Here is a 24,692-nt window from a genome sequence, read left to right on the forward strand (position 1 = left end):
TATACAGTAATTTCCCTCTATATTTGATTTTGCTGGTTGTAAAGAAGGATATCTCTGAGCACAGTGGTATACCAAGACATTAGATTTTCCTTTTAAAAAAACTTTATTATGTATTTAAATATGTATAATTCCAGATTAAATATTCCCCTATCTGAATTTTGAAATGAACTTTCATTTTCAAAACAGTGGGGTCTGGAAGAGGGGACAATTTTCCCCCCCAAAGTTTATCCTTACAACTCCTTCCTTCTAAAATAAAAACAATCCCTTCTTTCTTTTATTTATCAAGGAGAAAAGCAAGTTGAGTTGAAGAGGAAACTTGCATAGACACATAGTTGGCAAATAAAAAGTGACCAGATATTCCCCTCACAAGTCATCTACGGTTACTTTTCTCAATAAACTATGAATCCAATGGATGACCTTGGATTCACCTTCACACAGATTTATTTCCATACAGAGAATAAGGACAAGTTAGAAACAAATCCCTTTACCATTTTCTTGTTAATTGCATTTGAATAAATTTATTCTTCAAGATTTCATAGAGGATACAAGTATCCAAAGTCTGCCATAAAACAATGTACCATTTCAAGTGTGTTCATCCAAGAAAAAATGGCCAAACAGTGACTTTCAAACAAAGAACAAATTCCTTTCCCTCATTGGATTTTGGGCCATTATTTGATGCATGGTCACATATATCTTCAGCCAAAAGCAGCATGTCATGAGGATCTAGAGGCAGTCACAAAATGATCAACTGCTGTTCATCAAACATTCACAAGTTCATAAAGAATCCTTTACGACAAGAACAATTAGGCACAAAAGAGTTTTTGAAAGCTTGATGTGCCAAGAAATACCAAGTGATAATAGTAATGTGACAACTATAGATGCGTTTCAGTAATAGCCACAATACTGCTTCCTAATAACTTACTAAAGTATTATTTAATGAGATGCTCAGTCCCTGAGAGAGTGCAAGTGTATCACTACGGTAACTTCCAAATTATGGATTATTGAAAATAGTGGAAAAGTTAATTAACTATATTGTACTACCATTTGATGTGGCTCAACCACTGCTAGTGACTTACTTACATATATACACGAAATATACTTATGAGGCTTACTAATTCCAATTTTTTTTCTCCACAAATTTGCTATCTATGTGCTATTAATGTTCTATTAATAAAACTTCAGAACTTACATCCAGGAAGTGAAGGTATAAATTCCACACATTTATTTATTTAGCATAACATACATACAGGGACTAGCTATATATATTAACTTTTCACCTAGATCCATGATGGCGAACTTATGACACGTGTGCCTCTGTGGGCACAGGCACCATTGCCAGCTGCTCTTCTGGGTTAGGTCATGTGCATGAGCGCCGCCCAGCTGGCACATGTGTGTGATGCAACCTGGAAGAGCAGCTGGCCGCCGAGCGCATGCGCAGGGGCCAGCTGCTCTCTTTTGGGTTCTGGCTCTCCATCATGCGTGCACACTCCAGTTTTGGCACCTGGTGCCGAAAAGGTTAGCTGTCACGGATCTAGATCCGTGATGGCGAACCTATGACATGCGTTTTTGCCTTCCCCAGGCTCCTAGAATGGCTTTGGAGCCTGGGGAGAGAGAAAAACAAGCCTTCTGGTCCCACCGGAAGTTGGCAAATGGGCTGTTTCCTGCCTCTGGAGGGCCTTCGGGGGGTGGAAAAGCTTCTGGAGCCTGGGGAGGGCGAAAAACGGGCCTACCGCATCCACTGTGCCATCAGGTGCCAAAAGCGAGGGGAGTGCGGGGGTAGTCACGTGCGCATGCGTGGGGGCAAGACACATAGAATTATGGATGTGGGAACGCACCTGCACGACCCCCCCCCATGCTCCCCTCTTTTGGCACACGATGGCAAAAAGGTTAGCCATCACTGACCTAGATTAATCAAACAGAAAAAAAATATAAATGTTAAAAAGATCTATGCTCAAATACAAATGACTAGGCCATATAACCGTTGAAGTGCATCATTCTTTATATGGAAAAAGGTCAAATACTGGGCCAGTATATGCCCTCAGCTTACAGTCAGTCATGGTCTGATCTATAATTTGATATGGGACCCCAAAGTCACATCAGGGAAAGGTATGATGCCCCATTTATAGAGATATTGTGTGAGATGTGAATCCTATTCAGGGTTGTCCATTGATATTGTAGTTCAAAGCCTGGCATCTTTTTTTATGGAGTCATTTATATATCTTCCTACATCTGGCTGTGCAACAATCCATTTGGCTTTCATTTGGGAATAGATGGTAAAGTTGTTGGGCAGATGTTGTGCAAGTGTCAGTATGGCTTCCTGAATTTGAATCTTAGTGATGAAGGTCAGAGTGCACTGGTAAGATTGAGTTGTTCATAATTTTTTTGAGTTCTTTCACTAATACGTCTTATAGGTGAGAGTTTGATGATGATCCAGTGATACTTCCAAGATACTTTGGATGGGGGTTATAGCGGAGTAAGTTGTTATTTAACTAAACCTCTGAGGAAGCACATGGTTGCTGTTTTGCTGGTGCTAGGAGTAAGCAAATTAACTCAGCACATTTACTCCAAAAGAAATAGTACCATTCTTAAGATGTGTAAATTAAATCGGATTGCACATAGAACAAAGTTATTCTTAAATTATCTGGTCTATACAGTGACCATATTCATTAATATAATAAAAACATTTTTAAATCGACTTTGTACAGTACTGTTTTGGTAGATCAGGGTTACTCAAACGAATCTTGGAAACAGAAAAACTATTATTAATCCTCCACTCTTTTATAAGTAATACATTCAAAGTTTAACATAAATCTGTGTTCAGTTTTTATCAAACAAATATGAGCTTGTGAAGGCCCAATTATCAATTATACTGTACCTGTCTCCAAAATATAATGATTAATGAATAATTTCAAAATGCTCTTGATGGCTGCACTTTCAGCAACTCTAATGGTCGTTGGGTAACTCTTTCCAACTATTTCTAAAAGGTAGACATGTAAGTATCTCATCCTGCCTCCACTTTTAAAATTTGCAAGGCAGCAGACTCTTAATTATTCAACTGAGAGTTTGGTGATATTGGCTCCAGGCACAAATGCTACAGTAGTTTTTCCCAATCTCGTGCCAAGATATGATGGGCTAAAAATTACAATTATTATGGTGGTTGGAGATAATAAGAGACATAATCCGATATATCTTGAGGAGTCCAGTTTAAGGGAGGTTGTTACCAAAAAAAAAAAAAAAAGGAATGAACTTGAAAAATCGGTATAAAGTTTGATTCTCATAAAACCAAGGGAATGAAATGAAACTGAAACATATAGAACAAAAGAAGAGCTGAGTAATTATATTACATAGTCAACAAATTACCTGAATTTATCCTCTTATTAAACAGTGGCACATTTGATATCATTTTTGTTTGTGAAACATGGCTGAATTCATCCCTTCCTGACTCCATTATCTCAAACAAAGAATATCAAGTCTATCGATCAGATCGGGAAAACCGAAGAGGTGGTGGAGTGGCTATCTTTTACAAAAAGACACTGAATCTAAAAAATATCCAAGTAGCACATAAACTCTCTCTTCCTGAAACTATAGTATGCGACCTATCCCTTGACACTACTCTTCGATTCTTACTATGCTACAGAGCCCCCGACTATGACATTACCCACGCAAATATGCTAACCTCAATGCTAACATGGACTACCTCTTGCCCATACCCTCTTATCTTCCTTGGTGACTTAAATCTACCTCTCATTAACTGGACAACCAATGAATGTTCAACTGACCCAATCCATACTACACTATACAACGCTGTTACAAACCTAGGTCTTGAACAACTTGTAACTAACAATACAAGACTCAACAACTGCCTTGACCTCATCTTCTGCAACAATCCAAACTCAATTTACGGAATACAAATTAAAGAACCTTTTTCAAACAGTGACCACTGCATGATTGATTTTCGTCTCAATATCGTCCATACTTAAATCGCCATAACACCAGAACTCCCAACTACAACTTCAAGAAAGCCAATTACGACCTTATAAACAACGATCTTTCACTTCTGAACTGGCAAAATCTGTTTGCAACCTGCATAACCGCTGATGACCTCTATAGAATCTTCCTACTTGAAATCAATAGAGTCATTAAATTATATGTACCACGAATGACTACCATGTCCAAGAAAACAAACTACCCATATCAATAAAAAGCTTCAATCAAAAAAAATCCTCTGGAAAAGAAACAAAAAGGCTATGTTACAAACTTCAGAAACCGTTACAGAAACATATGCAACCAAATTAAAACTGAATGCACAAATTACCACACCAAGCAAGAAGAAAACCTTCTACGCACAAATTCCAATCGTGCCTTTTATAATTTTGTCAACAGTAAACTTAAAGATTCAAGATCCATCCCACCACTAAAAGATTCTAACAACAAAGAATGCAATGACGAAACAGTCAAAGCAAACCTCTTCAACATTTTCTTTGGCTCAGTTTTTGTTAACTCCGATAACACATATCCAACATTCCACAAACGAACCAGCAATGACTATGATGATTTAACTCATATAGATTTCACAGAAGACAACGTTGGTAAAGCTCTTCACAACTTAAAACCATCGCTTTCTATTGGACCTGATGGTCTATGTGCATATTTCTTAAAAAAACTTTCCATTAATATAGCTGAACCCCTAAGTATTATCTTTGATAAAGCTTTCACTACCAGTTCTCTTCCCAAACTTTGGTCACTAGCCACAGTCATCCCCATCTTCAAAAAAGGAGACCCCAGCTTAGTCGAAAACTACAGACCGATCTCCCTTTGCTGCGTCACCTGCAAAGTCATGGAATCTATCATCAATCAATCCATTACCTCACACTTAGAAACTAACAACCTACTCTCCAACAAACAATTTGGTTTCAGGAAAAGTTATCATGTAACTTACAACTTCTCCACTGCAAAAACATATGGACTTCAAATCTAGATCAAGGCAAATCAATAGATGCAATCTACATAGACTTCTGCAAAGCTTTTGACTCAGTAGTACACGATAAACTTCTCCTTAAACTAACATCCTATGGCATCTCAGGACCCCTCCACAAATGGATATCTGCTTTTCTGTCTAACAGACAACAAGTGGTCAAAATTGGCAATGCTTTATCAAATCCTGTTCCTGTCAAGAGTGGCGTTCCTCAAGGCAGCGTCCTTGGACCAACACTCTTTATTCTATACATTAATGATCTTTGTGACCATATCTCAAGTAATTGTGTTCTCTTTGCTGACGATGTCAAACTATTTAACACCACAGACAACACTTCTATCATTCAAAACGACCTTGACCATCTAACCGCTTGGTCTAAAATTGGCAGCTCAAATTTCAACCAGCAAATGCTCAGTCTTACATATAGGAAAAAGAACTCTAAAACTAAGTACATACTAGATGGACATTACCTTACAGACGACCCCATCCCGTTAAAGACCTTGGAGTTTTCATGTCAAATGATCTAAGTGCCAAAGCCCACTGCAACTACATAGCAAAAAAGCTCTAAGAGTTGTAAACCTAATTTTGCGTAGCTTCTTTTCCAAAACACCACACTACTAACCAGAGCATATAAAACATTTGCTAGACCAATTCTAGAATACAGCTCACCTGTTTGGAACCCTCACCACATCTCTGACATCAATACAATTGAACGTGTCCAGAAATATTTTACAAGAAGAGTTCTCCATTCCTCTGAAAACAACAAAATACCTTATCCCACCAGACTTGAAATCCTAGGCTTAGAAAACCTGGAACTCCGTCGCCTTCGACAAGACCTAAGTTTAACTCACAGAATCATCTATTGTAATGTCCTTCCTGTCAAAGACTACTTCAGCTTTAATTGCAATAATACAAGGGCAACCAATAGATTTAAACTTAATGTAAACCGCTTTAATCTAGATTGCAGAAAATATGACTTCTGCAACAGAATCATCAGTGCTTGGAATACTTTACCTGACTCTGTGGTCTCTTCCCATAATCCTAATAGCTTTAACCAAAAACTTTCTACTATTGACCTCACCCCATTCCTAAGAGGACCATAAGGGGCGTGCATAAGCGCACAAACGTGCCTACCGTTCCTGTCCTATTGTTTTTCTTTTCTTCTTCCTATATATGTTTATATGTGTATATACTATATAATCTTTTTGTATGATGTTGTGACAAAATAAATAAATAAATAAATAAATATTTATGTGCTACACCATGATTTATACTTATAGTTTGTAGAAGATGCTGGGTTTACATATAGTATTAAGTCATAACTCATGGTTCCGAAATTCAAGTGTCTAAATTTGTATCTATTATTAATTGCTGATACCAAAAAATAACCCATGGAATCTCTGCATACAATATACGGTTTAGAAGCTGTACAACTAAACCACAATCTATCCTTTTTTCTGCTATTTATTTACTGCATTTATTTACTTTTTTAATTGCTCAATGCAATTTACAAGACCTCTTTCTCTTGAGGAGAGGAGAGGAGAGGAGTGGAGAGGAGAGGAGAGAATTCTGTATTGGCCAAATGTGAGTGTACACACAAAGAATTTGTCTCCGGTGTGTAAGCTCGCAGTGTACACACAATTCACAAGTGATAATGGTCATAATACAATTATCTTTTTATTCCATAGCAACTCTATCAGAAATTGACCAGGAATAAATCACACAGTCATCTCTAGCCCAACGTTCAACTAGATAGGTGGATACGCTGTCCTATAATATTATTTCGGTATTGGAATATTTGGTGACTTGTCCTTGGCTACACGGTATTGTCAACTCTATATGTTTTGTTATTGTGTATGTGTGTGAGAGACATCTTTGTAAGCCACCTACAGTCAGCATTCACAAGCTGAGAAGCCAAATAAGTTATTAAAATGCATATAATACAAATAAAAAAGCAATTTCTAAAAGCCTTCAGCTCCAAGAATGTCAAATTAGCATAAAATATGGAGGACTGTCAAATTGGAGAAAAATGGCTAAATTTAATGTAAATTTAAAATAGAGTTGTTAAAAGTCGTACCAGTACCTATCATCCTTGAATATCTAGATTTTGGACCTGTGACAGATGTCTCCAAAATGCCAGAAAATAAGTAGGCTAATTACAGACTACAAAGAATTGACTAAAGATTATTTTGAAGGGTGGAAGAAGCAATTCCACCTAGTGATAGGAAGGTAAGGAAGCTAAATCTTTTTAATACCCTGGGTTCTATAATAACCATTGCCTCTGATTCCCCAGATACTGACAAGTTGGTTATTGAAGTTAGTATTAAGTATTATCCACTAGAAGAAGATTTATTATGCTACTTTTGTGCTCAGTGGCGCCAGAGTTATGTTCTAAAACTCGAAAAAAAGAAGATAAAAATTCTCCCTAAAAAGAAAGGTGGAATCAGTGACTCATGCTAAAATCAGCTTATAGTGTTACTGCCAGGTAAGTACATATTCACTACAAAAACATGTCCTTTGATAGTTGAGGGAACATGCTTTGGAATACCTGGAGGATAAAAGGGATATCCATCTCTGTTTTGCCTAAGAATTATTTTTAATCTTACTTTTATATTTAGAAAAGAAAAAGAATCAAAGGTATTGAGGTAAGATGCATTGTATGCTTTGGGTTATCTAAGTACAGACAGCACCATTTTATCTTTTGTATTGTTTAAGCAACAGGAATGAAATCACAGATTTTCCAGCTGCCTGTTCTAAACTTTTTAGGTCATTTAGAGTTAGGGTGGCATTATATTTAGAGCAGACCTATTAAACTAATATATTTCATTTAGCAAATTTCAGTAGATTTATTCTAATAATGATAACTTTTGAACCCTGCTCTATATGTTTTTCTCCTCAGATCTGTTTGGAGACGAGATAGCATCTATACTTGCTTAGGCTTAGAAGAGGCCTAAGTAAGTCAACGTTCAGTTAACAGGAGGCAGTAGTAAAACATGCTGAAACTTTTCCCAAACAGCTTTGCATTTTCTAACCATGTTCCTGAACCATTCCAAAGCTTTTAAAAATGAACTATTGAATGGGTATGAAATAGTTTTTCCTTGTCTTCATCCTATCATAGCTTCCACTGGGATGGGATGTTGGTTGATGAAGGGGACTGGACAAATGAAATCTGGATAATTTTCTCCATTTTTCATACCTAACTAACATAATGAAACATTCTGAAGTTCCTTATAAAGCTTATTTTCTATTTAATTTTTATGAACCTGGCCTGAGGTAAAAAAAAAAAGCCCAGAGGGTAGTTGAAGCAGTTTTAGTTATATATTGGTATACAGGGGTGAAAGAAATGTAAAATTTGTTACTACCGGTTCTGTGGGTGTGGCTTGGTGGTGGTGGGTTAATGTGACTGGGTGGGCATGGCTAACTTTTTTTTTTACTTTTAAAAGCATTTTTTCTACAACCTCTTCGGCTGACCTTTACGGTTGTAAAAAAATGCTTTTAAAAGCCTGTGATGATCAGGCAATTCAGTTGGGATTGTCAGAGGGAAAAAAAGCTTTTAAAGGGTTCTGACGATCCCACCTGAGCTGCGCGATCATCAGAGGCTTTTTTTTTTTACTTTTAAAAGCATTTTTTCGGCCAAAGAAAAATGCTTTTAAAAGTAAAAAAAACAACCCTCTGATGATTGTGCGGCTCAGCTGGGGCGGGGGGGGGGGGGAGAGTGATTTTTGCTACCAGTTCTCCGAACCACCTGTCGCCATTGCTACCAGATCAGGTGATCCAGTCCGAACCGGGAGCATTTCACCCGTTTGTATCCCAACATTATATTGACAACTCAATATAGTGAACATATCTAACACATCTTCCCCTCCAGTTTTCCAGAAAACAACCCTGTGAGGTAGATTGGATTGAAAGAGTGACTGGCCCAAAGTCATCCAACTTTCATGTCTAAGGCAGGATTTGAACTCATGGTCTCCCTCTTTCTAGACTTGTGTCTTAACCTTCACACTAAACTGGCTCAAATCCCCAACAGTCTGGAAGTGGACACATCTGAGTCAAAGATATTTATGATGCAATAAGACAATTTACTACTTACATGTCTTTTATACTGATGTTCCCGACCGCTGGGTGGTCGCTCACTACTGGGCCATGGCCCATTTAGAACTGGCTGCACTTATGTGAGCAGAAGGTGCTTGCGCTTGTGTGCAAAGCTCCATTAGCACCTGCACTCACAAAAAACTCTCCCTCTTCCCCCTGTGCCAGCCACCAAGTTGGAAAGGTTGGGAACTGCTATTTTATATAATGTCTTTATCTCAAAATGTAATGCTGTGTGCAAAGTTAAAGAATGGATAATCTGAAAACTTCCAACATCCAATTTCTCTTCTGAAACAGAATATTGACTATCAAAGTCTCGATGAAAAAAAAAGTAAAATCAAACTCAATTTATGATAAATATTTGGCATTTTATTTTAATCTTAATTTTTCAGGAAATATTTAAACATAAGTAATTTGTGCATGGGAAATAATGTTCACCACATCCAATGGTATGCTTACGTAAGTGTCCCAAATTAATAAAATGAAAAGTTGCACATGAAAAAAAAAACCTAATTATTTTTTAAACTGTCATTTAGATTTTTCAAATCTGACATTGTTCTGGATTGTAAAGGCATTCCAATCTAATTATTACTAAGCACTTGAACATTGATTCTTTATACTTTTCATAAAATAAATGAAAAATACAATTTAAAATGGTTAAACACTTTTTAAATGCAGTCACTTAGTGAGAAAATTATCAGGTCAATTTCTATTTTTTGCAGTGATGAGGATTCAGGGAACACAAACATTCCATGGGCCAGAAAAACTAGTAAGTCAAATAAGTAATTCTTGAACTGAAATAATTTATCTTAAATGTATCAGTCACTCAAAGGATATTATTTATCCATATAATTTGAAATTCATGATTTAAGTTACTAGGCTTTATATATTCAATTGCTTTGTTTTTTCTCTTCCTGGATGGACAAAGCTCAAGTGACGACTTTTTTAGAATTACATTTTAATGTTTTATAGCTTCTCCCAGTCATAGTAAAATTCTATAAAGAATGCTAAATTGAAAAAAAAACACTGAAAAAACACAGTCACAGACACAATATTGAAGCATGAACAGAATTAAAATATTGCTGTACTCAGAAGAGTTTTTCATATATCTAGGAGACACTTCAAGCTGGTCATATTTGTGGAGAAGGAACTGTTAGAAGACCCGTTATCTTCATTTTGTTTATACCACCATCCAGAATGCAAATTCTTGGATATTTTATTTTCACCAGATGAGCTGCGAACTGAAGTAGAAATATTTTACGTTAGAATGAGGCATATATATTGTTTCAATATTTGACTTATGACTACAATTGAGCTCATTTTTGTTGCTAAGTGAGACAGTCGTTAAGTGAATTTTGCCCTATTGTATGACCTTTCTAGCCACAGTTGTTAAATGAATTATTGAAGCTGTGAAGTTAATAACACAGTTGTTAAATGAATCTGGCTTCTTCATTGACTTTGCTTGTGTGAGAAGGTTGCAACACTTCTCATACTTAAGTGGTCAGTAGAGGGGTGTGTGCATAAGTGCATTAACGTGCCTATCATCCCTGTCATTGTATTTTTATTCTTTTATTCTTGTTCTTGTTTGACAAATTCTACTAAATAAATAAATAAAAACGTGGTCACATGACCACAGGACACTGCTACCCTCATAAATATGAATCAGTTGCCAAGCATCTGAATTTTGATCACATGGCTGCGGGGATGCTGTAATGATCATAAGTGGGAAAAATGGTCATAAGTCACTTTTTTTCAGTGTCATTGTAACCTCAAACAGTGACTCAAGCAGCGGTTCTCAACCTGTGGGTCGGGACCCCGTTGGGGGTCGAATGACAATTTGCCAGGGGTCGCCTAAGACCATTGGAAATATGGGGAAGTATACTTGAGAGTCGAAGAATCGCGCTCCAATGGTTGGCTCCACAAGCCAGCTGCAGGCTCTTCAAATCGCTAGTCGAATTCGGCTTCAGGCGCGATGAATTAAAAAAAGAGAGAAATCTTTGCTCCGATGTCTCCCTCTAAAGCCAGCTGCAATCACTCCCAATCACTAGCCTAATCTGGCTTCAGGCACTATAAACTTAATAGGGGAGGAGTCTCCGCTTTAATGCCTCCGTCCTCAAGGCAATTGCAAGCAGTTCAGATTGCTAGCCAATACGGCTTCAGGCGCAATAAATTCAAAACGAAAATAATTTTACGGTTGGGGTTGCCACATCGTGGGGAATTGTATTAAAGGGGTCGCAGCACTATAAAGGTTGAGAACCACTGAACTAAAGGAATGATTATACGTTGAGGATTACCTATATAAGACAGACTAGGGTCTAAGACTAACCTTACGAAAGCTTCTGCATTCTCCTATTATCAAAGAGCAATCTTTACTTACTAAATTATTTTCAAGTAATTTTTGTTTTATACAGGAAATACTACAGAAGCTTTACATACTTTTTTCAAGCTGAAGTGATTCAGTTTTAGTGACAGTCCTCCACCACTATCTTACTATCACTCCCTTTATCCATACACAGAATTGTAGAGCAATAGTAGTAGTACAAAAACTACTGTAAATCTATGGTTTCTCGCTTTGAAAACTAGGGATTAGTCTGCCTTAAACAATAAAGATAGAATTTTGTTGTGTTTCATAACAAATATTTTTGTGTTGAACAAATACAAGATAATATCTATTGGTCATGATGAAAGCTAAAAGAAAATCCTTTCAAATGTTTTCATTTAGGTCTTTGGGGACTGGAGATAGAGGACATGATCTATAGCTAGTTGTTACTTGTAAAGGCAAGTAATACAGATGATAAGTCAGAGGTAATTGTTCTTAAAAGTTTTAGTGAAGAAGCAAGCCAAGGAATCTTGGCGTCCCTCTTCTTATTCAACTGGGGCCAAATAGAATAGAATAGAATAGAATTTTATTGGCCAAGTGTGATTGGACACACAAGGAATTTGTCTTGGTGCATATGCTCTCAGTGTACATAAAAGAAAAGATACGTTCATCAAGGTACAACATTTACAACACAATTGATGGTCAATATATCAATATAAATCCAATATAAATCAGTACAGTATAAATCAGTACAGGATAAACACAGCAGGACTTTGTGGCCAATAGCAAGAAGAGCTCCAAAAGATCACATTTGTGGGATAGAGGTATAATACAGACAGGACAACCTTAGAGCTCTTTTCTCTTGTTCTTTTGGTGAGGAGGTCATTCCTGTCCCCAAACCCTAAAACTATTTATGAAAGGTCTATTTGTATATATTGAGCATCAACATTTTAGGTCTATGATGTTAAACTGTGCAGTTAGCAAGTTACATTAAGCCGTAACTTGGTATTGCAGACGTAAGCAAGAAAGGCACCAGGTCATAATAAGGAATGAGAGATAAATCGCAGTACATATTTAATTCAGCAAATTTATTTTGCTTTAGGCAATTCTGTTTGTTAACGGATGAACCGTATTCCAACCTTTTGCTATTTTTGTGAGTCAGTCAAAGTTGGAATTTAGCCACAATCCCTTGTTTTGCATGTGTAATGCTGAAGTGAAACTGCATTTGGGGTTGTTCTTCCTTCTCCTGGATGCTCAGGAGAAGAGAGGGAATGTAAGGCACTTAGATCAACATATCCCTGATCATTCATATATATATCATGGTTTAGCACAGCATGTCCAACTCAAGGCCTACAGGCTCCATGAGGCCCTGAACAGCTAGTAAAGTGGCGCCACAAGATCGTAAACTTTTAACATTGCATGACTTTTAGTGATAGTTCTCATATTATATTTATATGCAGCCCAGGCAAGCCAAAAAGTTCGACATGCCTGACGTAGCATATCCCCCAAATACTAAATTCGATTTACCCAAAAGGCAACTGCAATTGCTGATGTCTCATAAAATCTAATGAATTGTTGCTGTGTTGTTGTTCTTTTGCAATACCTAAGTAATTCATGGGGATTTGGCAAATGACCCTTTTAGAACTCCTGAAGTGATGATGAGCTATAACTGCCATCATGCTGGAAGACACATAGCAACAAAGCAGATTAGAATCTGTGACAACTGGTCAACTGCGGTATTTGCTAGCTGGGTGGTCTGGAGCAGGAAGAAGAAATACTAAACTAAAGGCTTGATTTGAATAAAAGGGACATAATCGTACATTTTTACAAAAAACAACAGATCTTGCAAATACAATTCAGGAAAATATGTTATAAAGAGTTTTGCATGCCTGTAGCTTTTTCATATTTTTATCTGGAAATGGGGAAAAAATACCACTAATATATATTAACAGAAATACTATCCCATAAAATAGTAAATATAATAAATCTGATCTATGCTTGATCTAAAATACTACCCAAAAAGAAAAGAATTGAGACGTTTATGCATATTCAATGTTTCCTGTTCAGTTTTTGAGGGTGGGTGATGTTTTTGAAAGTCACTTGCATTTTTATATCACCAAGTTTGCACATGGATGAAGGAATATATGCTTAAACGTGAGAAACTGTCATCATAGGATGCATTTTTTACATTAAGGTATTATTGACTCGGCATTTATTATTGCTAATTTATTTTAATAGACTACATCCCAATGTATAATGATTTATAGAATACAGGATCTGATTTAAACAATTTAGAACCTAAAATCTGACATAAGGAAAACAGCAGCAATAAACAATATGTCTTTATTTCAATTCTATATTGAAAGATAAATTAAAAGTTAAATGAAAACTAGGGCCAAAGGTGAATGTTTTCTAATTACTGTTGCTAAGATAATCTGTGTATCTGGCTGGCAGCCAAATTTCTGGCAAGTTAAAGAGAAACAGAACATATGAATAATCAAAAAGACTAAAATCAGGTCATTTCCCAGTACTGTTTGATTTCTTACCTCCAAAGTCAGAACATAACTCTTACAGTGATTTTTTAACAAAGCAAAAAGTTAAAGGGTTATTTCTGGCACGTATTCCCTCTGGCTGGAGGGGAAGAAAGAATCATTCCAAATATTTACACGGATTTCACTTTAAGTTTCATATATACCTCCTTTAGAGGGGAGGACTTTAGTTTTCCATTGCAAAATTATAATAAAATAGGAGAACTTTCCATTATAGGTGTGTTTCAGAGCAAAGGAATTTGAGTTTTTGCATACATAAAAGGATTTTCTGAACCCATATTTAAATCGTATCATCTTTGTAGGCACAAAGAGACATAAAAATTACATATTTCTCTTCAAACCCTCTAGATAAGCTAAATTACAGGTGGAGAAGGGAGGGAGAATTTTATCACCAAGTGTTCTAGCTTCTTTTTACAGTTAATTTTTTTTAATGAGCCCTCCAATCATGTAGCTTTGGGGGAGAAATGTTGAAATAATATATTGCCTGCTAGGTTTTTTTTTCTCTAGAAGGGAGAAAATATAAGCATCTTATGGCAGTCTATGAGACTACAGGATGTTGTAAATGTATTTATCAACTCTGCATTATGTGATTAGCTGAAGAATTCAAATGCCTTAAATTAGTTTTCACTTGTAATTCATTAAATCCTGCACTTATTCCTTGTCTAGGGATTTATCTCTTAAGCTACCATGACATTCAAGCCTACCTACCATGACGAGTTATGCTGAACAGAGAAAAATGAGTTGTAGCTGCTGGGAAGGGAGTATACAGCTACTACTCCAGCCTCCTAGTGCCAGAGATAGAATCAGAAAAGACATCAAAGAGGAGCCTCTTCAGGTGTCTTTTCCTACAGTTGTACCCCTTTTGGCTTTTTTAAACTTCTGCATTATCTTTGGTGCTGAATGTTACTAAACCTTCATGAGGGTTCTACTGATGCATAAGGGAACATCACCAAAGTTTGGCTTCTTTTAGTTTATAGACAAAGTAGTAACTCATTTATTTTAATGTTGCAGAATTTATTAGCTTTTGTAAGCCATGATGAGCAGTATTGAATGATGTTGAATTCAACTGAATTGCATAGTTTATTTGGCCAAATGAAATTAGATGCACTAGGAATTTGCCTCTAGTGCAGAAGCTTCAGTGTACATGCAAAGCAATAAAGTAATGTAACTACCCTCATAATGATAATACAAATAAGAGGGTGGAGTAAAGAATACAGCCATGCTACATGTGTAAATACACATAGACGTAAAAATACACTATGAGAATTACGTATTCAGCAGAACGATGGCATGAGGGGAAAAAACTGTCTACCTTAGTTGTTTTGTCATGTAATGCTCTAGAGCGCTGTCCAAATGGAAGGAGTTGTAAGGATTTGTACAGGATGTGAGGGGTCTACAAATACCTTCACAGTCCTCCTTCTGGCCCATGCAATATACAGGTTTTCTATGGTTGGCAGGCTGGTTGCAACTGTTTTTTCTGCAATCTTAACCATCCATTGGAGTCTGTACTTGTCCTGTTTGGTTGCTGTACCAACCAGACATTTATTGATGTGGCCAATAAACTGAAGTAAACAGCAATTTTATTTATTTAATATCATTTATGTGTGTCTATATGCTTTCAAGTCAGGGTTGAGTCCTGGTGACTGCCTGGATTAGTTCCTGCAGTTTTCTTGGCAAAATTGTTCAGAAGTGGTTTGCTATTGCCCCCTTCTTAGGGTAGAGAGAGAGAGAGAGAGAGAGAGAGAGAGAGAGAGAGAGAGAGATTGGGACAAGGTCACCCAGCTGGCTTTTGTGCTTATAATTCACAGTCTCCTGGTTTTTACCCTGCAGCCCTGACCTACTACATCAAATTGGCTCTTGCAACAGCATTTATACTTTGACCCAAATTAACCGATTCTGTAAGGTGCACAGAGCAAACCAAAAATAGAACAGCTCAGAGTTAAAACAATGAGCACAACATAATAGATGGACACTCCAAATGGACTAAGTTACAAGCTATAGCTGTGTTGTATTTATAATGTAACTGCCATTTAGTCTCTCCTAGTCTTGCCCCGTCCTGTTTTTTTGTTTTTTTGTGTGTGTCCATCATTACACTTATACAATAGTTTAGCTTTCCTACACCTTACAGATGACTGGAAAACTGGTTTCGCTGCTTTTCCCCACCTCAGGGTGGGGGTGGGGATAACACAAGTTTTAAGGCTGAATATAGACAACTATATGATTCCCAACTGCTTCCACAAGTTTTCAACTTTTGTTTTTACAAGTGAAATTAGAGGGGTAAAAGAAGCAACAAAAGAAACATTAATAGAGTTGACTATATATTAACATATTTATTTTTACATACATAGTCAACATAGGATCGGACTTTCATTCTGCAATTATTATGCCTCATGGATATTTTATGGAAGAATTTCTTCTATTTTAACCCTTCCCATGTCTTCTTACCACTTCTATTTCCACCCTCCCTCTCCCCGCCCACCCCAAAAAAAGAAAAGGTCAGGAGAGCACATTTTGAATGGAAGTATCAGTAATCCTGTTTAGAAACATCCATAGAGAGAGGATGGCAGAATGAGAAAGACACAAAGTTAAAATAATATAATCCAATTAATAGCTTTTGCAATTGCAAGTCTCCTCTTCTTAAAATCCAATTAATTTAAATCTAAAGTTCTAAAATATGAAATTAAACTAAGCAAATGGGAAAAAGCTTGCAAAAAGTATATAAAATTTATATAAAGTTTGCAAATTTATATAAAAAGTGTTAGATAAATTTATTTCTCTTTCCTGAATATGCCAATATGCTTTTTCATATATAATTCAGTTCAAAATACTTATATAGGTGGTCTTAACTTACAACATTTACTAACTTCATTTAGTGACCATTTGAAGTTACAATGGCACTGAAAAAAGTGACTTATGACTATTTTTCACACTTATGACTGTTACAGCATTCCCATGGCCATGTGATCAAAATTCAGGCACTTGGCAATTGACTCATACGTATGATTTTTGCAGTGTCTTGGGATTATGTGATCACCTTTTACGAAAAAGAAAGCATTAAAAAAGTTTCTCAGATGTGGCTTGGAATTTAAAACAAGTGAAAGCAATCTAAAGGAGTACAACTCTACAAACATCAAGGTAATGAGTGAGATAAGTAGTAAGGAACAAACTATGACAAAAATGCACTATTTGTTCACTCGAGATAAAAGAAACATTCCCTAAATTCTCAACTGGTAAGGAATGTACCCTTTCCACTCCATAATTTCAAGTAGAAACGGCAGGTATGAGTTCAGCTCACAAGCAGTTTAAAGTTCCTATTAATCTAGGTAGATGGAAAATATGATAAGAAATAAACCCACCATACAGTACAGTCGAATATATTATTTTAGATTTGAGATCTACTTTACGGATTTTCTTTCTTTAAAAGTAGACACATTTTCAAAATAATCACTCTACTCTTGCAAAGCACAGAAATCTCAACATTATTGAAGACTATAATAAGTGAATTTTGTAACATTCATGCTATTTAGTTAGATAGAATGAAAAAGTCTATGAGTCTTTTCTTAATAGGCTAAAAACACATCATCACTATTATCAGAGGAGAGGGTCAACATATACTATACCTCTTTGTTATCATTTCACTTACAATATACTTATGATGCTCTTTTGACTATAGTTGCAATACATATTACATGATGGAAAAAAATGAAGTACCTGTTTCTCATCTTAGCTTTCCATGATTTATTTTAACTCATGCAAACAATCAAATATAATTTTCAAAAATCTCCAAACTTTTTTTAAACCTTTTACCAGATGCTTCCCATTTCAGTTTCTTATCTGAGTAATAAAAGTTTTGTTAACTGCTTTAACTAATTGATCTGGCCAAGTGACAAGATTCATGACTTCCACCTTGAATATTTATGCTTCAACAGATAACCTACGTCTGAAACTTTACAAAGCTGTTTATCCCCTTGGTACTTCTATAATTATATAAAAAATAAATGTTCCAAAACAACCAAGCTATGTAGAATTTAAAAAGCAAGAACACAACACATTTTGTGGAAGAGCCATGTAAAAGTCTGTATCACATTGTACATTTGAAATATTTCAATTTCTTGTAGCATGTTCTTTTCCACCCTTTTCCCTTACTGGTAAAAACAACCACCAAAATAATTGTTTTGGTTTTCCCATGCTCAGCTATGAGACTATGTTGTTCTATTTTTTTATTCTAACTCTGGGTTATCTCTACAATAACCTCTATGAAACTGGGTTGGTTCCAGAGTTGGATTAGCTGATTTGGCACTCTCTAATGAATGCTGCTATGTGTATCTACTGTGTAATATTGTTATTTTGGGCCACTCGGCCAATAATTTTCCACTGAAAATGTGCCTTAAAGTTAATTTCCCAGTACTTATGATGCTATGAAACAAATAATTTTCTTTAGTTATCAGCCAAATGAATAGTTCCCACATGGAAAGGTCACCAAACATATTTAAAAATCAATCAGTTTTATAGAAGGAACAGATGCATGTTTAGGCCAGGAATGTGTCATCCTGCCTTATTTCATTGTCAGAATTGAAACTCCACATACATTTTGGGAGAGATGAAATCCCATCAATTGTACTTCTAAAAATATAATACACTAGCAAGCATTCTAATGGGACAGTAAAATAATATAACCAAATTATTTAAAAATGATTCCAGTTAATGACTTAGAAACAGGTCATTAATTTTTACAGGGCAAAATAAATGAATGGTGATAAAAAGTTCACACTCCCTAAGCACTAAGAGTTATAAAAACAGGGTAAAGTTAAAGTTCATTTGTTCAGTCTTCACTATATCTGGAATAGGCTTGAATTCAAGAACCTGTTGTTTCTAGAATCAAAGAACAAAATTTCTAAATGTTACTGTCACCAGATTAATGAAGTTGAAAACTGGCTAGCTCTTTTAAAAGAACACTTCTTATTGACAATCTTATCGGTTCAAATCAGAGTCCCCTTATTTTCTGATTTAACCTTAATACTTGGACTTCCGCTTGGCTCCACCTTTCTCACTGGGTGCTAATTTATGGCACTCCGCGCTAGATAACTGTAAAAGCCGGTGTAAATAGCTTTCGAACAGCTGTTCCCGACTTAATTTTCCCTCTCTGGTTGAGAGAGCAGGGGAATGAGCAGGGGGGAGAGAGGTAGATTCCCTTAGGGGCTTTGTTTTGTTATGCAAAGTCCTGGAAGGTGAGTCCCTTCGAATCCCTCCTACCTCCATTATCCAGCGTGTCTCTTGCAACAGCAGGAAAAGAGGAAGGTGTCCAAGTTCTGCTAACAATTGATTTCTTTTTGTGGATTTATAAGCAGGCGGAAGAAGCATGAGTGAATAATTATTGGTTTGCAAGTATTGTTGATTTTCTGACTTCCTCCTCTTTTTAAAGAGAGAAAAATTATTCTTTTTTTTCCTTCTCTTAAAATGGCGTTTAGACTAACTGCAAATAGCTTGCTGAAATCGAAACTGAATGGAGACATCATCTTATTGTGTTGGATTCTGGTTTGTTGGATCATATTACGTTGTTTAAGTATTTCATAAGGGGATTTTCAGCAAGAACTTTGTTATGAAGGTTCTTTCAGAAGAATGGATTTGTGACTTTATACAGGATTACACAGAAAGAATGTATTTAATTACTCAAAAATACGAACTGAAACAGGACTTAAATGCAATGGATGAAGATATGATCGTGAATAAACAAGTTGATGTAAAGAAGTTTCCTTTAAATAGTTTGGATGAAATGTCAGAATTTCTACAGGAGGCTGTCTCCCGAACTGAAAAAACTTATAGGCTTAATGTTTATCAATAATTCCCTCTTTGGACTGATGGAATATAGTATTTTGTGGATTTTTGAACATAAGGATTTACTAGGCAATATTGTGACTGACTTTTCAAAAGGAGAAATGAAGGAAAGTCAGAGATTAATGCATCAAAAAAATGGCAAGAGACAAAAGTACTATTCTTTGAATTATTAATAGACAAAAATATTATTGTCCCTGAAAGACAATGATGAAGACCTTGAAGAAATGGGTTGATTATATGTTTTATATCTAGTATAAAAGACTAGGTATTTGGATTTATACTGGATTTTGACAAGGATGGATTAAATTTGAATAGCTACTGTAACTCTTGGTATTGAAATTTTATAATGTGTTGTATTGTATCTTGAATAGAATATTTTTGAAAGAGTTTATGTAAGGAAGACCTGGGGGGGGGAATTATATGGTTATAGAAGCTATAAGGGAGATATTTTATGAATTGGATTGGATTTTTATGTTTTAGTTGATTTTAAATACTTTAGGATTAATTTGTTTTATTGATTTATATATTTTGTTATTCTTAATTCTTAATTTTCTTATTTTTTATATATATTTCTTTCTTCTTGAAGGATTTTGGTTGTGTTAGGAGGAAGTCAGAGTTAGAAAAGGAAAATTGGTATAATAGTTTTGGGGAAAATTTTCTTAGCATATGTTTGTTTTATTTTAACTATACCTTGTGCTTCATCCGGGAAGTCAGGGGGGAGGGGGGAGGGTTTAGTGAAGGGAGGGGGGTTGGGGGGGAAAGGGGGGGGATTTTTTTTGGTAAAACGTTTTGAATAAAAAAAAAACACCTTAATACTTAATGTCCTAAATCACTTCACATTGAGCAACTAACTTAGTGTATATCTAGTCAATCAGTTCCTGAAACTGCACCATAGATAGTGCTATGATGGATAGTGTCAAGGATAAAACTGTTGTGACACTGGGCAACTTACTTTGCTAGCTTTGTAATTTGTACATCAGGGTCCACAACCCCCGATCCATGGCCCAGTACCAGTCCATGGCTTGTGGGAACTAGGCCACACAAATGGCAGGTAAGTGTGCAAACCTCCATTTGTGCAAGTGGTGGGTGCGCATATGAAACCATCCTCTCCCTGGGCAACTGATTGGAGCGGAGTGTTTACTGGCCAGATGCCCTTCCTGTTGCCAATGTGTTTTATTCAACAGATATATTCTCAGTGTGCCCAGAGAGAGAAATATCTGCCTCTATCTAGGATCGAACTCACAGCCACCTGATTGTGAGGTGAGAGCTCCACCTCTAGGCCACTGCACCACCTGGGAACCGCTGCTGTACATGATAGTTCTGAACACTCAAAATTCCAAATTTACAGGAAATATGGAGCTGCTAAAGAACACCTAATAGAAAAGGAAGTACAGTAATAACAGTTTTACAGAATCCCAAAATATGTCTAAATCTGCTGTTCCTTTAATGAAATATATGCACACATTCCTCGATATACACATTAACTGAAAACAAGCAGCACTTCAATGCAAACTACCAAACAATGTAGGACTCAGTCACAGTGCTGCTTAGTCAATAAAACATGCGTATTTATTATATTTATATTCTGTTTTTTAAGTGCTTTGTCTTGGTTTGTCTTTATGCTATAATTGTGATTGTGGATGTTTTATTTCTTGCTTTATATGCAGTTAATATGAAAATTGCCAAGTTGTTTGATTGCCCTGGGTCAGATATTTGCTGAATAAATAAATCAATAAAAGATTTAAAGCATTTTAATATGGTAAAATATTAAATTAACATATTAACAACCTTGACGATTTTTATTTTTAATTTTTTCTCTGTTAATACTTCATTGTGTTACTATATTTTACTATATTACTTATTATATATATTTAAAACATTACTTCTGTATCTGAGACATTAAAAAAATCAAGATTGTTTATACTATAACCAAAACAGCTAAGGAAAGTGAATGTTTCTTTTAGCATGATTTACTGTTATATATAGTATTAAAAAAATCTTGCTCTGTTCTGCACTAAATGCCTTGAGTCATTCTGAACATGTCCCTCCATCTTTTTAATTTATTCTTCTATGCCAAACACGGATTGCTCCATTCATTTTAATCACTGTAACCACAAAAGCATAGCCTTTAAATTGTAAAATATTCTGGTCCTTAGCTAAGTTTGGGTGCAACTTGATCTAGAGATCCCAAGTTTCTTCTGAGATCGGACATCCAGGGAATCCTACTTTGGAAGATGTGATTCGAATGAAGGCAAATCTCTGTGTCCCAGACCCAGATGTTGCAGGATCCAATCTGGGTTGGTCATCGGGACCAGGTGGTTAGTCTTCCGAGCTTTCGGACTCATGCTGGAGCTCATCGTTGGGGAAGTTCTCTCTCACCAGAGAGAAAATATGTGATTGCTACGCATTAGCAACCTATTGAAGCAGCTAAAAATAACAATTGTTTTTATCCAGTCATTCCCTATGATTTCCTTACAATATCATCATTTCAGGCAAGCAGAAACTATGTTGGGAGTAAAACACTGCCTTTTTACTGTAATATGGGTTGGTCTCTTTAGCCCGTCCTTGCTATAATACATTACATATATTTTAGAGTGTAAGACATCCTGGAATGGAATAAGTTAAATTGCCTGTTAATCAGATTCAAATATATTTCTTATGAGAACTGATCACACTATTAATTTATTTTTTAATAAATAAATTATTAGACTTCTACAACTTATTGTAGATGATCAGAGTTATAGTCCAACACAACCAAGCTGAAAGGATGACCTAGATCAGTGTCGGCAAACCTGCGGCATGCAAAACCATTCCGTGAAGAATGCACAGCCTCGCTGGCTCCTATTCCGTGTTCCTATGATCACATGTGCGCCAGTCAGCTGGCTGTTACGCGCGTGGGAGCGACGGAACCTGGAAGAGCAGTGTTCCAGCACACATGCACAGGCCAGCACCCAACCTTTTGGGTTGACATTGCGTTCATGTGCAATGGTCAGCTATTCGTTGGGTGCGCTTCCATGCCAGTATCCGGGTGTTTGGGTGCCGTATCGCACATGCGCGATGGACTGCCGCTCTTCTGGGTATCGGCACTCCCATGCGCGCGAAGGCCAGTGGGGCTGCGCATACCTTGAGGGATGGTTTTGTGTGCCACTTCCGACATTCAGGCTGGCACCTGGGCATGTCAAAGGTTCGCCATCACGGACCTAGATATTTTTACAAAAGCATTTGAACTTTCAATGTTTATGTAGGTATTACTTGATTTTTAAGGCATGCACATAGTTAATGGTGGATTTTGGTTACACATTTTTTACATTTGTAAATTGTCTGTAAAATTACAATCCAGGTACTGTACTATTTATCAATCATTGTTCTGAACAATATACATACTTTCTTCCCAAGCGACTTACCTGCGCTGCATTCTTTGACACAAGTCCTACTATCACCACAACTCTCCCTTTAAAGCTCTGAAGTGTGAAAGTAGCAGGGCACTGGATGAATTCTCCTTCAGCAGTGAATGCTGACCCAAATGGGATATTGATACTTCCTGGTATATGCCCACGGTTAAAACTACACAAAAACATTTTTAGTTAAGGAAACTGAGGAGGAGAAGGAGGAGGAGCACAAGAGCAAAACTAGGAACTTTATAAATGCTGCCATCATTTTATTTATATATTCAATTTCTATAGCCACCCATTTTAGCAAGTGACTTTGAGCGGCACACAATTCAAAAGCACATATTACAGTTAAAATCTTAAAAACATTTTAAAACAATAAAAACCATTAAAACACTAAACATACCCAGCATCAGACTGCAGCATTCTCCTGACAACTAATGACCTGGGAAAATTCTGAAAGGATCCCTGTCACATTCTGATTCTGCCTCTCAAAAGCAACATTTACATCAGAGGTGGGTTTCAGCAGGTACTGACCAGTTCTGAAGAACTGGTAGCGGAAATTTTTAGTAGTTCTGAGAACCGGTAAATACCACCTCTGACTGGCCCCACCCCCATCTATTCTCTGCCTCCCAAGTCCCAGCTGATTGGGAGGAAATGGGTATTTTGCAGTAACCTTCCCCTGCCATGCCCACCAAGCCATACCACAGAACCAGTAGTAAAATTTTTGAAACTCACCACTGATTTACATGTATACTGATTCATCAGGATAAAGATAGGAAACCAAGTTATTCAGTGCCAGAGTTATTCTGCAGCTATCGCTTATGGTTTTCATAGAACACCAGACAAGGGAAGCCCCAACAAGAGAAGCTCAACCAAATTCTGCTTCAATCAGAACTATTTTTCTACAAATAATAACTAGAACAAAGGAAATGGTTACTCTAAAACGGGTGTAAGGAACTCTGCTATAAACTTGAGGCTTGAGATTTCTTGTAGGACTATGTAACTTAGATATCCACCTCTCAAATTGACCCAAAGGTATTTAACCTCATCATATAATCTAGGAATACGTGATTGCCCAGTTTTCTCTTTCCACCTAATGACTCTGCACACAACTCACTGATTTTTGCTGACTTCGGCAGATTTGGTCTGCTCTATCTTGCATAGTTTTTAAGAATTCTGAAGCAGGTTCTCTTTCTTTAAAATACATAGCTTCCCTATAACCAAGTAAAGTTATTATGGAGTTCAGGGTGACTTTTCAGAACATAAGGAGATGAAATGAGATTCTTAGCAAGTGATGAAGACTCTGGGCCATAACTTTCCAACTTCTGTGTTAGGATTTTTAAGATGTAATCATAGAAATACTGGCTGACAATAATTTCTGTGGATAATAATGGAGGTTCCTTTTCAATATTCATGCCTAATATTCACTGTTAATATTGTTAGGCTCTTATTCATTCTTATGTTAAGCGTAACAATCATGCTCTCCCCTGCATTCATGCAAGGAATGTATTTTTAATACATATTTCTAAATC

At 36.4% G+C, this 24,692-nt stretch overlaps 1 protein-coding gene across 3 annotated transcripts in view; it reads right to left on the reverse strand.

The window, feature by feature from the left end:
• Window positions 1–9,411: 9,411 nt before the first annotated feature.
• The window catches only part of TBCK (TBC1 domain containing kinase), a 90,914-nt gene continuing 75,633 nt past the window's right edge, over window positions 9,412–24,692 (reverse strand). For 2 of the 3 annotated variants that reach the window (XM_058193875.1, XM_058193876.1), the window contains exons 25-26: window positions 23,173–23,332; window positions 9,412–10,305 (exon numbers count right to left, since the gene is read on the reverse strand). In XM_058193875.1, coding sequence (XP_058049858.1) covers window positions 10,195–10,305; window positions 23,173–23,332 — 271 coding nt within the window. In that variant the 3' untranslated portion in view covers window positions 9,412–10,194. Of the gene's footprint in view, window positions 10,306–21,640; window positions 22,196–23,172; window positions 23,333–24,692 lie in introns of those variants that run through there. The other variant, XM_058193877.1, reaches the window with a different exon arrangement.

This window comes from Ahaetulla prasina, chromosome 8 (assembly GCF_028640845.1).
Source record: "Ahaetulla prasina isolate Xishuangbanna chromosome 8, ASM2864084v1, whole genome shotgun sequence".
Taxonomy (NCBI): domain Eukaryota; kingdom Metazoa; phylum Chordata; class Lepidosauria; order Squamata; family Colubridae; genus Ahaetulla; species Ahaetulla prasina.